We start from the raw sequence: 12,653 nt of genomic DNA on the forward strand, positions 1-12,653 counted from the left end.
TGGACAGTACTCACTGAGAGATTATCATCAATTTACATGTAAACTGACCATTAGGAACTAGAGAATATCTTAGGAAAATTAAAGATCAGCAAAAAATCTTAGAAGAACTGATAAAAGACCTAAGGAAAAGATTTGAAAAACTGTCATTAGTGCCCTTAGGGAGGGAGCACCCCTGATAGATCCTGCTTCAGCTGTGTTCCTTGGTAGGAAGTGATGGGTCTTCAGGGCCAGTGTAGAGGCACTCTTGTAACACATGACTCCCTTTTAGAACACATTCCAGATCCTGGATCCTGACATTCCTTTCATATAACACCCCAGTTCCATTCCCAGGATCTGCAGGCCTATTTCCTGTCTCTGTCCTGCTAGGTGCCTTCTAATACAGTATGCTTAGATGTAGCCAAGGGAAAGTTGATTATGTGAAATGTGGATGGAGTTTGGATGTGTGGTCTCAGAGCACATGAGTAAGCATGGGGTCATTATAGATGAAAAGTCTCCCATAGCGCTTAGCATAATGGATGATTATAGACCATATCCATGCCTATTGTACAATTTTACATTGTAAGACTCTATAAGCAAACAGAAGTTCCTACAAGCTTTCCGAGAGGGACAAACCCTACAACTACCAAAAAATATATGTCATATACAAATGATCAGAATCAAAAAGGCTTCAAACACCTCACTGGTGACACTGAAGTCAAGAAGGGAATGGATCAGAGTGTTCAAAGTTCTGAAAGAAAAAAAAATTCTAAACTATTATATCTCTATATGTGAATTATTAATTATGTAAGTGAATAGAATAAAGATATTTTCAGAAATTTGTCTCTCATGAATTCTTCAGGAAACTATGGGATGATATATTCCCCTAACAAGGGAATAAACACATATAAAGAAGAGAACAAATATATACTGAAATAAGTGAGAAGGCTCTAGAAAAGACAAAGGATATCAAAGTTTCAATGTATACGAGTATATTTTAAAATGGTTTTGACAATTGGAGATTGCAGTTCAATTCTGTAATAAGTTAATTAGGAAACTAAGTAGCCAGCCCCCTGCCCTGTACCAAAACAGGCAATTTTTAACTGTAGGGCAAGAAGAGGCAAGCAATCAGCATATTTATGGCTTAGTTGTGAATCTTAATATCAGAAACGATGATCAAAGTTGTGATAGAAAGCTTAAGGGGATTTGTGCTTCCTAGAGGTGGAGATGGCGAGAGGGTTGTTAGGTGGTTTCAGAAGTTGATCCTCCTCTTTCATAGTCGGAGGTCAGTAGACAATGCTGGAAACTGAAAATGCAGTAGCAGTGTAACCGTGTGGTCTGGTGATTTGAGCTGATAGAGATATGGAAGCTTAAAATGAAAAAAGCTGCTTTTGGAGAATTTTATCCCTTCAAGAACTATGTCACTCTTTATGTGAATAATTTTTTTAAAAATTAAGATTTAAGTGTGGGATGCCTGGGTGGCTCTGTGGTTGAGCATCTGCCTTTGGCTCAGGGCATGATCCCAGGTCTGGGGAATTGAGTCCCATATCAGGCTCGTGGGAGGAGCCTGCTTTTCTGTCTATGTATCTGCCTCTCTCTGTCTGTCGCTCATGAATAAATAAATAAATAAATCTTTAAAAAAATAAAAGGGATTTAAGTTTAAAATTTTTCTTAAGTGTAGCTGACATAATGCTACTTTAACTTCAGGTGTACAATATAGTGACTTAGTGTCTCTATACATTATGTTATATGTCACCACAAGTGTAGCTCCCATCTGTCACCATATAGTGTTACTACAATATCATTGATTATATTCCCTATGCTGTGCCTTTTATACCTTTGACTTATTCATTCCATAACTGGAAGCTTGTATCTCCTACTGCCCTTCACCCACTTTGATCATCCTTCCACTCCTCTTCTTTCTGGCAGCATTCAGTTTTTTCTCTGTAATTTATAAGTCTGCTTCTCCTTTTGGTTTATTTGTTTTGTTTTTAGATTCCACATAAGAATGAAATCATATGGCATTTGTTTTTCTCAGTCTGACTTATTTCAGTTAGTATAATGCTATCTAGGTCTATCTGTATTATAGTAATGGCAAGATACTCTTTTTATGGCTGCATAATATTCCATCATATATATACATGTATACATATCACATTTTCTTTTATCTGTTCATCAATTAATGGACATTTGGGGTGTTTCCCTATCTTGGCTATTATAAATAATGCTGCAGTAAATGTAGGGGTTCATATATCTTTTTAAATTAACATTTTTATTTTCTTTGTGCAAATACCTAGTAATGGAATTTTGGAACATATGATATTTCTATTTTTAATTTTTTTGAGGAAACCCAATACTGTTTTTCCTGGTGGCTGTACCAGTTTCCTTTTTCTTCATATCCTTGCCAATACTTGTTATTTCTTATCTTTTTGATTTTAGCCATTTAGACAGGCGTGAGGTGATACCTCATTGTGGTTTTGATTTGAATTTCCCTGATGATGAGTGATGTTGAGCATCTTTTCATTGTATGTTGGCTATCAGTATGTCTTTGGAAAAATGTATGTTCACATCCTCTACTCATTTTAAAATCATATTTTTAAATATTGGGTTGTATAAGTTCTTCATATTTTAAAAATATTAACCTTTTATTGGATATATCATTTGCAAATATCTTCTCCCCTTCAGTAGGTTGCCTTTTTGTTTTATTGATAATTCCTTTGCTGTTCAAAACCTTTTTATTTGTATGCAGTCCCAAGAATTTATTTTTGCTTTTGTTTCCTTTGCTTTAGCAGACATATCCAGAAAAATGTTTTGACAGCCAGTGTCAGAGAATTTTTGCTTGTGCTCCCTTCTAGAATTTTTCTGGCTTCAGGTCTCAGTTAGGTCTTTAATCCCCTTGAGCTTATTTTTGTGTGTGGTATTAGGAAGTGTTTGTTTCATTTTTTTGCATATAGTTGTCCAGTTTCTCCAGCACCATTTATTGAAGAAACTGTCTTTTCCCCATTGTATGTCCTTGTTTTCTGTTATAGATTAATTGAGCATATAAGCATGGGTTTATTTCTGGGCTTTCTATTTTATTTTATTGATCTTTGTGTTTATCTTTGTGAAATACCATACAGTTTCGATTACTATAGCTTTGTATCTTGAAGTCTGGAAGTATGATACCTCCAGCTTTTTTCTTCTTTCTCAAGATTCCTTTGACTACTTGAGATCTTTTGTGGTTCCATACAAATTTTAGCATTATTTGTTCCAGTTCTGAAAAAAATACTGATGGTGCTGTAATAGGGATTACATTGAATTTACGTTTTCAAAGTATAGGTTTTTTTACTTCCTTGATTAAGTTTATCCCTAGGTATTTCATTCTTTTTTGATGCAGTTGTGAACGTGATTCTTTCCTTATTTTTTTTCTTTCTGCTGTTTCATTATTAGTGCATAGAAATGCTGCTCATTTCTGGGTATTAATTTTGTATCCTTCAACTTCACGGTGTTCATGTACTACTAACAGTTTTTTGTTTTTGTTTTTGTTTTTGCTGCATCTCCAAAATTTTGGATCATTGTGTTTTCATTTTCATTTGTCTCCATGTTTTTTGATTTAACCAAGGAGGTAAAAGACCTTTATTCTGAAAACTAAAACACTAATGAAAGAAATTTAAAATGACAGAATGGAAAGATATTTATACCCAGGGATTAGAAGAATTAAGATGTCCGCACTACCTGAAACAGTCTACAGATTTAGTGCAATCCCTATAAGAATACCAACACCATTTGGGATGCCTGGGTGTCTCAACTGGTTAAGTAACTAATCTTGATTTTGGCTCAGATCAGGCTCATGAGATGGAGCCCTGCATTGGGCTGATCATAGAGCCTGCTTAAGATTCTTTCTCTCTCTGTCTCTGTCTCTGTCTCTCTCTCCCAGACCTCCTTTAGCCCCTCCCCCCCGCTCACACTCCCATAAAATATATATGTTATATAAAACAACAGCATTTTTCACAGAACTGGAACAAGTTCGCCTAAGTCTCAAAATACTTTCCTTTTCTAATTATAAAGGAAACTCTGATAAATGAGGATTGATTTTTCATAGAGATAGGGTTTTGATGTAGATACGTGTTTAACTGTTCAAAGATTTTTTTCCAGTGGATTTTGACAAGGGTGAAGTTGTGTATATGATATTTTTTAGGCTGAAATGTATTTCCTTTGATTAATTTTAGTTTTATTTTCAGGGTGACCGTGGACTTCCTGGTTTTCCAGGGCTTCATGGAATCCCAGGATTAAAGGTTGAAAAAAATCTAGTCTTCTCATATTCTACAATATTGCATTTTATTTCAAATTAAAAGTATTTTATGTTACAAATGTGTTACGGATAAATGCTCAAATATAAGGTGTATTAAAGTAAATGATTGGATTACTATCATAGTTTACATAAAGCTCTTTACAAATTTTCTTTAAAATTTCTGGTCACAAAGTTTATGGTATTTAGACATTGATGAGTAAGTTTTAATATATGGAAATTCTTTTAACTATAAGCCCTGAAAGAAAAAAAAAAAAACTATAAGCCCTGTACTTCAGGCCCTGTTATGGTACCAACCATCCTTATTTTTCCTTGTTTTTCTTCAGAAAGCCTCAAAAATAGGGCTTTTGTAAACAAAACTTAAATTATTTTATTTCTATTTTATTTTATGTTGGCATATTAAACCTTGTTTATAATTGATGTTTTTTTCTTTATCCTTTAAGAGACATTTTCATATTTCTCTAAAATTCAGTATTTTAATTCCAGTTAGTAAACATACAGTGTTATCTTACTTTCATGTGTGTGATGAGTGATCCAACAACTGTATACCTTATTATTCAGTATTCTTCATAAGTTTACTCTTAATTACTCTTAATCCCCTTCACCTATTTTCCCACCCTCCACCTCTCCTCTGATATGCTTTATTTTAAACGAGTACCCTTAAAGTTACTTTTTTTTTAAGCAAGAACATTTTTTACTTGAAGCATACTTCAGAATACATCATTTGAAAAGATATATATAGAACAAATAATAGAATACACATTTTCTTCAAGTACACACAAAAAAATCCCCTGGTTAAATCACATAAAGAGAGACATAACAAATATTGGAATTAAAATAAAAAACTTAAATAAAAATAAAATTCAGTATTTATATTTTATTTTTTAGGGTGAAATGGGCCCCAAAGGAGATAAAGGATCAACTGGATTTTATGGCAAAAAGGAAAGTATGGATTATAACATAAAGAATCTGTAATGAACTTTGGAATGTCATGGAAGTAGAAAACTTGTATTCCTGTCTCAGCTCACCATTATAGCAATTAGCTTTGTTCACCTTTCTCAGGAAATTTATTGGAAATAATGAAAAAATAGAAAAATACCTGGTATATGGTATTTTATAAGACTATGTTGTGTTATTGATCATTCTGAGTTTTTAAAGAATTTATGGAGAGAGATTCCTTAGGAGGAAGTAAATGGTAGCTGCTTAACAGCATGTCCATGGAGAATCACTGTTAGGGGCTTCTGATTTCTTCACATTAAAAGAATATTATATTTTCTGTATATTATATTTAAAATACTCACTGGTTTTTAATTTTGCCAAGATATGGTTTCTATGTTTAGATGCTTGTAATAATCCTGCATTCACTAATATATATATATTTTAATTCACCAATATTTTTAATGTTGTTGTGTCCACTGGCCTGGTAAAATAATGCTTTGCCAGAAGTTGTAGAGCTAACACAAGCTGTAGTTTATGAATTCTGTCATTACATAAAGAGGTTAACTTACTTTTAACTTAAGTTTGAGTTGGAATTTTTGTTTTTATTTTTAAAATTTTTTAAAAATTTAAATTAATTTGCCAACATATAGCATAATACCCAGTGCTCATCATATCAGGTGCCCTCCTTAATGCCAGTCACCCAGTTACTCCATTCCCCCACCCACCTTCCCTTCTGCAGCCCTTTGTTTCCCAGAGTCAGGAGTCTCTCATGGTTTGCCTTCCTCTCTCATTTTTCCTGTATTGGATTTTTTGAATCCTGTTGTTCCTCCTCTGGGGAAATGGTGTCTAGAGGCATTCCGAATAGTTCAGCTACCATCCCAGGCTAACCTACAGTACAGTCTCAAGCAAAACTAGGCTGTCCAGAACTCTTGGTAAAAGAGTTGTTTACCTTTATACAAAGAAAGTTGAGAAACCACCAAGATCCGCATATGTATGCCCAAGCCAACTTCAAAGAATTTGTGCTGTGAGACCTAAAGTCTTAGGAATTTGCCTAAAATGAAAAAACATGTCAGCAGGGCTATGGTGGTTCCATATGTGCTACATGTGGCCAGGCCAAGGTCAAACATGCTTTCTTTATTGAAGAGCAGAAAATCATTGTGCGAAGTGTTGAATGCATAAGCACAAAGTCAGCTAAACAAACAAAAAATGAAGCTTCTCTGAGTAATAAAAACAAAAATTAAACATAAAATTTTTGGTTTCTAAGTGTGTGTTTTTAATACAGGGTGCAAAAGGTGAAAAGGGGAATTCTGGTTTTCCTGGCCTCCCTGGACGTGCTGTGAGTTCGATAGAAAAAGTTCTTGAGTATTTTACTTTAAATAAAAATTGCCTTATACTGTCTTCCTTTAGAAAGAAAAATTAGTGCAAAAATGTATTAAAATTCATGTATTTATTTTTTAGGGAGAACCAGGAAGACATGGCAAGGATGGATTAATGGGTAGCCCTGGTTATAAGGTATTTACATAAAAAAACCGAAAGATTTCTGTACTTGTGAGTGAATGTTGGAAAAAATGTGCTGATCTTTGACATTTTTAAAAATTATGACATTGGTATAAAATAATAAATAAAATTAATAATAAATAAATAAATAAATATAAAATGTTTTATTTACTGTTGTTTTACTGTTGTTGGCATATAGTTATTCATAACAGCCCCATGTGATCTTTTTTATTTCTGTGGCATCAATTTTAATGTCTTCTCTCTTTTTTCTTAGTCTAGTTAACTAAGGATTTGTCTATATTTTAGATCTTTTTGAAACATCAATTCTGGCTACTTTCTATCTGTGGACTAGCCCATTCTGAATGTGGAGTTTTAGTTGACATTTCCATTATGACTGGCAATCTTTTTATGGGCTGGTTGGCCCGTTGGTCTGATCTTATTTTGTGAGATGTCTATTCAATAAACATTTGACCATTTATTAAAATTTGGGGTTTTATTTTCTTATTAATGAGCTGTAAGACTTCCTTATGTATTTTGGATATAACTCCTTTATCAGATATATGTTTGAAAATACTTCCTTGACATCTTTGGATTGTTTTTTCACTTTCTTAGTTGTGTCTTTGGATAGGGGAAAGTTTTTAATCTGGATGAAGTCCAATTTCTTGTTTTTTTGTGGTTCATGCCTTTTGTGTCATATTTAAGAATATTTACCTAACCTAAAGTTACAAGATTTTCTCTTTTCTTCTAAAAGAAAAAGAATTGGATTTTTCTGAACACTTAGAAAATTATATTTTCTAAAATTTTATCATCTTAGCCTTTAAATTTAGGCCTAGGATTCATTTTGATGATTTTAATTTCTATGTATAACATGAGGAAAAAGTCAAGATTGATTTTTTTTTTTCATTAGTAGACCCACTTCTTTCAGGATCATTTGTTAAAAAGACTATCATTTCCCATTGAATTACATGAGCATTTTTGCCAAATAAGATTTGATTGATGCATGTGAAACTATTTTTGGACTCTCCACTAATCTGTACTTCTTTTGTCAACAACACGCTGTCTTGATTATCATAGCTTTAGAGTCTTGAAATCTGACAGTGTAGGTATCTAAATTTGTTTTTCTTTTTAAAATTGTAATGAATATACTAGGTGTATGTAAATTCCACATAAGCCGAAGTGTCAGCCTGAAAAATTTTACAGAAAAGTCTTCTGAGTTCTATGAAGTATACTTTTTTGTTTGAAATAATTTTAGATTTACAGGAAAGTTGCAGATAGAGTACACAGAGTTCCTGTACATAGTTTACCCAGTTTCTCCTGATGTTAACACCTTACATTACTATGGCACATTTGTTAAAACCAAGAAATCAGTATCAACACATTGCTGTAAATTGAACTCCATAGTTTATTTGAATTTTATTAGTTTTTCACTAATGTCTGTTGCATGATCTAATTGAGGATATACCATAAAGCATTATTTTGTTATGCCTCTTTAGTCTCTTCCAATCTATGATAATTTCAGTTTTGTGTTTTTCATGACTTTGACAGTTTTGAAGAGCTTTGGTTAGGTATTTTGTACAATGTTACTCAATGTGGGTATTTCAGATGTTTTCCTCATGTTAGGCTGGAATTACAGGTTTTGTTTTTGTTTTATTTTGTTTTGGTGGGGAGAGAAGGATAACACAAAGGTTAAGTGCCCATTTCATATGAGGGGGTATTGTTATCCACATGATTAGTCATTGATTATATTAACTTTGATCATTTGGCTATGGTAGTATTTGTCATGTTTCTTCACTATGAAGATACTGCTTTTTCCCTTCCACATTCATTTTTTGGAATTGGGTTACCAAGTCCAGCTCCTACTCAAGATGGGGCAGCAAGGCTCTCTTAGAAGACAGTATATACATATCTTTACACTTATTTGAGGAGAGTTATGGTTGTAACAGTAAGTCTTCCAATCCATGACTGGTATGTCATTACAATTATAATTTTTCTTTAATTTATCTCAGCAATGTTTTGTAGTTTTCAGTGTACAGATCTTAAGTATCTTTTAAATTTGCACCCCAATATTTTATTTTTAAAATACTCTTGTGAATAGATTTTTCAAGATTTATTTATTTTTTGTTGCCAGCATATGAAAATAGAATTAGTTGGGTATGTTGATCATATATCTTACAATATATTGCTAAACTCATTGATTCCTGCAACTTATTTTGTAAATTCCTTAGATTTTTTTTACATAGATAAATGATAATATTGTTTAGAAATAAAAACAGTTTTCTTCTTCTAATCTATATGACTTAAAATTATTTTAGTAATTTTATTTCACTCTACAGGCCCTCCAATACAGTATTGAAGGACTGAGCGTGGACATTTTTGCCTTTTTCTGATGTTAGGTAGTCTTTTTTTTTTTTTTTCTTTCATTAGGTAGTCTTTTACCAGTAACTGTTAGTGGTTGGTTTTATGTAGAAACCCTTCACCAGCTTGAGGAAGTTCCTTTTTATTTGTAGTCTTTTAAGAGTTTTTCTCTTTAGTTATGATTAGGTGTTGAATTTTGTCAAAAACATTTTTCTGCATTTATTGATTTGTATTATTTTTCTCCCTTTTTTCATTAATATGTATAACATTGATTTTTGTTTGTTACACTAATCTTGCATTAGTGGGATAAATGCCAATTGGCTATTTTATATTATTATATACTACTGGATTCAATTAGGAAATACTTTATTATGGACTTTTATGTCTGTCTTCATGAGATAGTGGTCAGTAGTTTTCTTGTGATTTTTTTGTATGGCTTTGGTATCAGGATAATACTAGCTTTTCTTTCTGAAAGAGTTTGTGTAGAAATGGTATCATCGTTTCCTTGTTTGGTAGAATTTCCCAATGAAATCATCTGGATTTGAGCTTTGTAAGTGTAAAGAAGATTCTAATTACTGATGAAATCCCTTTACTAAATATTGGGCTTTTTAAGTTTCTCTTCTTGAGTAAGTTTTGGTAATTTGTACCTTTCAAGAAATTAGTTAATTTCATTTCATTTTCAGTTTGTTTGCATATTTTATGTATAACACTGCAATATTCTTGTCCTTTTAAAATTATTTATTTTGTTATGTTCAAATTTTTAATTCCAGTGTAGTTATCATACAGTGTTACATTAGTTTCAGGTGTACAGTACAGTGATTCAACAATTCTATCTTTACTCAGTGTTCATCATGAAAAGTGTACTCTTTAATCCTCATCACCTATTTCATCCATCCCCTCATGGGCCTTCCCTCTGGTAACCATAAGTTCTCTATAGTTAAGAGTCTTTTTTCTTGGTTTTTCTCTCCCTTTTATTTCTCTTTGCTCATTTGCTTTGTTAAATTACACATATGAGTAAAATCACATGGTATTTGTCTATTTCACTTAGCATTGTACTTTGTAGCTCCATCCATGTTGTTGAAAATGGCAAAATTTAATTATTTTTTATGGCTGAATAATATTTTTTGTGAGTAGGGGGTGTATATCACTTCTTTATCCATTCATCTATTGATGGATACTTGGGCTACTTTCTTAATTTGTCTATTGTAAATAATGTTACAATAAAAAGGGGTACATGTATCCCTTTTAATTAGTGTTTTTGTATTCTTGGGGTAAATACCTAGTAATGCAATTATGGATCATAGGATAGTTCCATTTTTAAACTTTTGAGGAACCTCCATACTGTTTTCCACCGTGGCTGTACCAGTTTGTGCTCCCACCAAAAGTGCATAAGGATTCCTTTTTATCCACATCCTCTCCAACACTTGTTTCTTGTGTTTTATATTTTAACCATTCTGACAGGTATGAGAAGATATCTAATTGTAGTTTTGATTTGCATTCCCTGATGATAAGTGATGATGAGCATCTTTTCATGGATCTGTTGGCTGTCTGTAAGTCTTCCTGGGAAAATGTCTGTTCATGTCTTCTGCCCATTTTTAAATTCGATTACTTGGTTTTTTTGGTTGTGGAGTTGTATACATTCTTTACATTTTTTGGATACTAACCCTTTGTTAGAAACATTACTTGCAAATATATTCTCCCATTTTGGAGGTTGTCTTTTAGTTTTGTTGATTGTTTTTTTCGTTGTGCAGAAGCCTTTTACTTTGATGTAGTCCCAATAGTTTATTTTACTTTTGTTTCCCTTGCCTCAGGAGGCATATCTAAAAAATAGTTTTTATGGCTGATGTTGGAGAAATTACTGCCTGTGCTCTTTTCTAGGATTTTTATAGTTTCAGTTATCACATTTTGAATTTATCTTTGTGTTTGGTATAAGTCAGCAGTCTAGTTTCATTCTTTGCTAGTAGCTGTCCAGTTTTCCCAACACCATTTGTTGAAGAGACTGTCTTTTTCCCATTGGATATTCTTTTCTGCCTTGTCAAAGATTAATTGACCCTATATACATGGGTTTATTTCTGGGCTTTCTGTTCTGTTACATTGATCTATTTGCCTATTTTTGTGCCATATTCTTGTCCTCTTAATGTAGAATTTTTAATGTTCTTTCACTCTTGATATTATATATTTTGTAATAATCATGTATTACTGGTGGTTATGATTGAATTCATCGCACTGCAGAGTTTTCCGTCATCTTCTCCGTTGTCATCTGGGCCTTATGCTCTTTATGTTGAATAGTTTCTTGGTAACTTTCTCTTATTTCTTATGTGGAAATTGATTGGCTTAAGCACTCTATCTCTCATAATAGTAAATTTTCATTCTCTTAGGAAATTAGCCATTTCATCTAGATTTTTCAAATGACTTGTACAGAATTATGCAAATTCCTTTCTGGTTTTTAAGAAGTTTTCTTGGTTTCAGTAATCCCCCTTTGTTGTTTCTTAGGATATTTATGCTTTTGCATTCTAGTTTTTTTTTTGTTTTTGTTTTTTGCTTGATTATAAATGAAATTTTGGCTTCTCTATTATGTTTTTTTTTTTTTTTGAAAGATCCAACACTGTAATTTAATCATTAATTTTCCACTTTTGGTGTGTTTATTTTTGTCTATACTACTTTTTTCTCATGTTTTTTCTAGATTTTACAATTGATTATTGAATTCATTTATTTTCTTGCCTAATTTTTGCTTTTAGTATTTAAATTATACATATTTTTTGATTATTGCTTCAACTGTAGTCCCTTTATTTTTTATTTTTTTAAAGATTTATTTATTTATTTATTTATTCATTCATTCATTCATTCATGATAGACATAGAGAGAGAGAGAGAGAGAGAGAGAGAGGAGCAGAGACACAGGCAGAGGAAGAAGCAGGCTCCTGCCAGGAACCCGACGCGGCACTCGATCCCGGGTCTCCAGGATCAGGCCCTGGGCCAAAGGCAGGCGCTAAACCACTGAGCCACCCAGGGATCCCTATTCCCTTTATTTTAATGTGCAATGTTTTCATTAACATTATTTTTTAGAAATTCTATAATATTGATTTTCTCTTAGAAATTGTTTAAAAGTCTAAAAAATTTTAGGTTTAAAATCCTTTTATTTTGATTCTGTTGTCAATTTCTGGTTTTACTGTACTATATCAGTGTTATGTATCATTTCTTCTTAATTGGATTTGTTACAATTTTTCTTGGATTTATTATAAATGGTCAATTGTCAGAAATGTTTCCTGTCATATACGAAGGTAAATCTCTATTTTGAGAATGTGAAACTCAATATTCTTTTGTAAAATTTTCTTTATTGAATATATTCTTTAAATATTCTGCATACTTAATTTTTGTTTTGTTTTACCTTTTTGGGACAGAAAGTGAGGTATTTGTGTCCTCTAGTCATTTTCATCTATTCTTCTATCTGTTTCATGAATGTAATCTTTATCTGTTGCATAGATATTTGTAATGTTACATCTTAATTTTGGATTGTGGCTTTTGACATTATCAACTATCACTTTTTTGTCTCCCCTAATAATTTTAGCTGGAAATCTACTTTTTATGTATCAGAATTG

General features: G+C 32.3%; 1 protein-coding gene across 2 annotated transcripts in view; it reads left to right on the forward strand.

Moving 5' to 3' along the window:
- The window catches only part of COL21A1 (collagen type XXI alpha 1 chain), a 242,758-nt gene that overhangs the window by 185,612 nt on the left and 44,493 nt on the right, over positions 1–12,653 (forward strand). For both annotated transcript variants that reach the window (XM_072832540.1, XM_072832539.1), the window contains 4 exons: positions 4,197–4,250; positions 5,153–5,204; positions 6,484–6,539; positions 6,662–6,715. In XM_072832540.1, coding sequence (XP_072688641.1) covers positions 4,197–4,250; positions 5,153–5,204; positions 6,484–6,539; positions 6,662–6,715 — 216 coding nt within the window. The remainder of the gene's footprint in view (positions 1–4,196; positions 4,251–5,152; positions 5,205–6,483; positions 6,540–6,661; positions 6,716–12,653) is intronic.

This window comes from Canis lupus, chromosome 7, assembly GCF_048164855.1.
Source record: "Canis lupus baileyi chromosome 7, mCanLup2.hap1, whole genome shotgun sequence".
NCBI classification, from domain to species: Eukaryota; Metazoa; Chordata; class Mammalia; order Carnivora; family Canidae; genus Canis; species Canis lupus.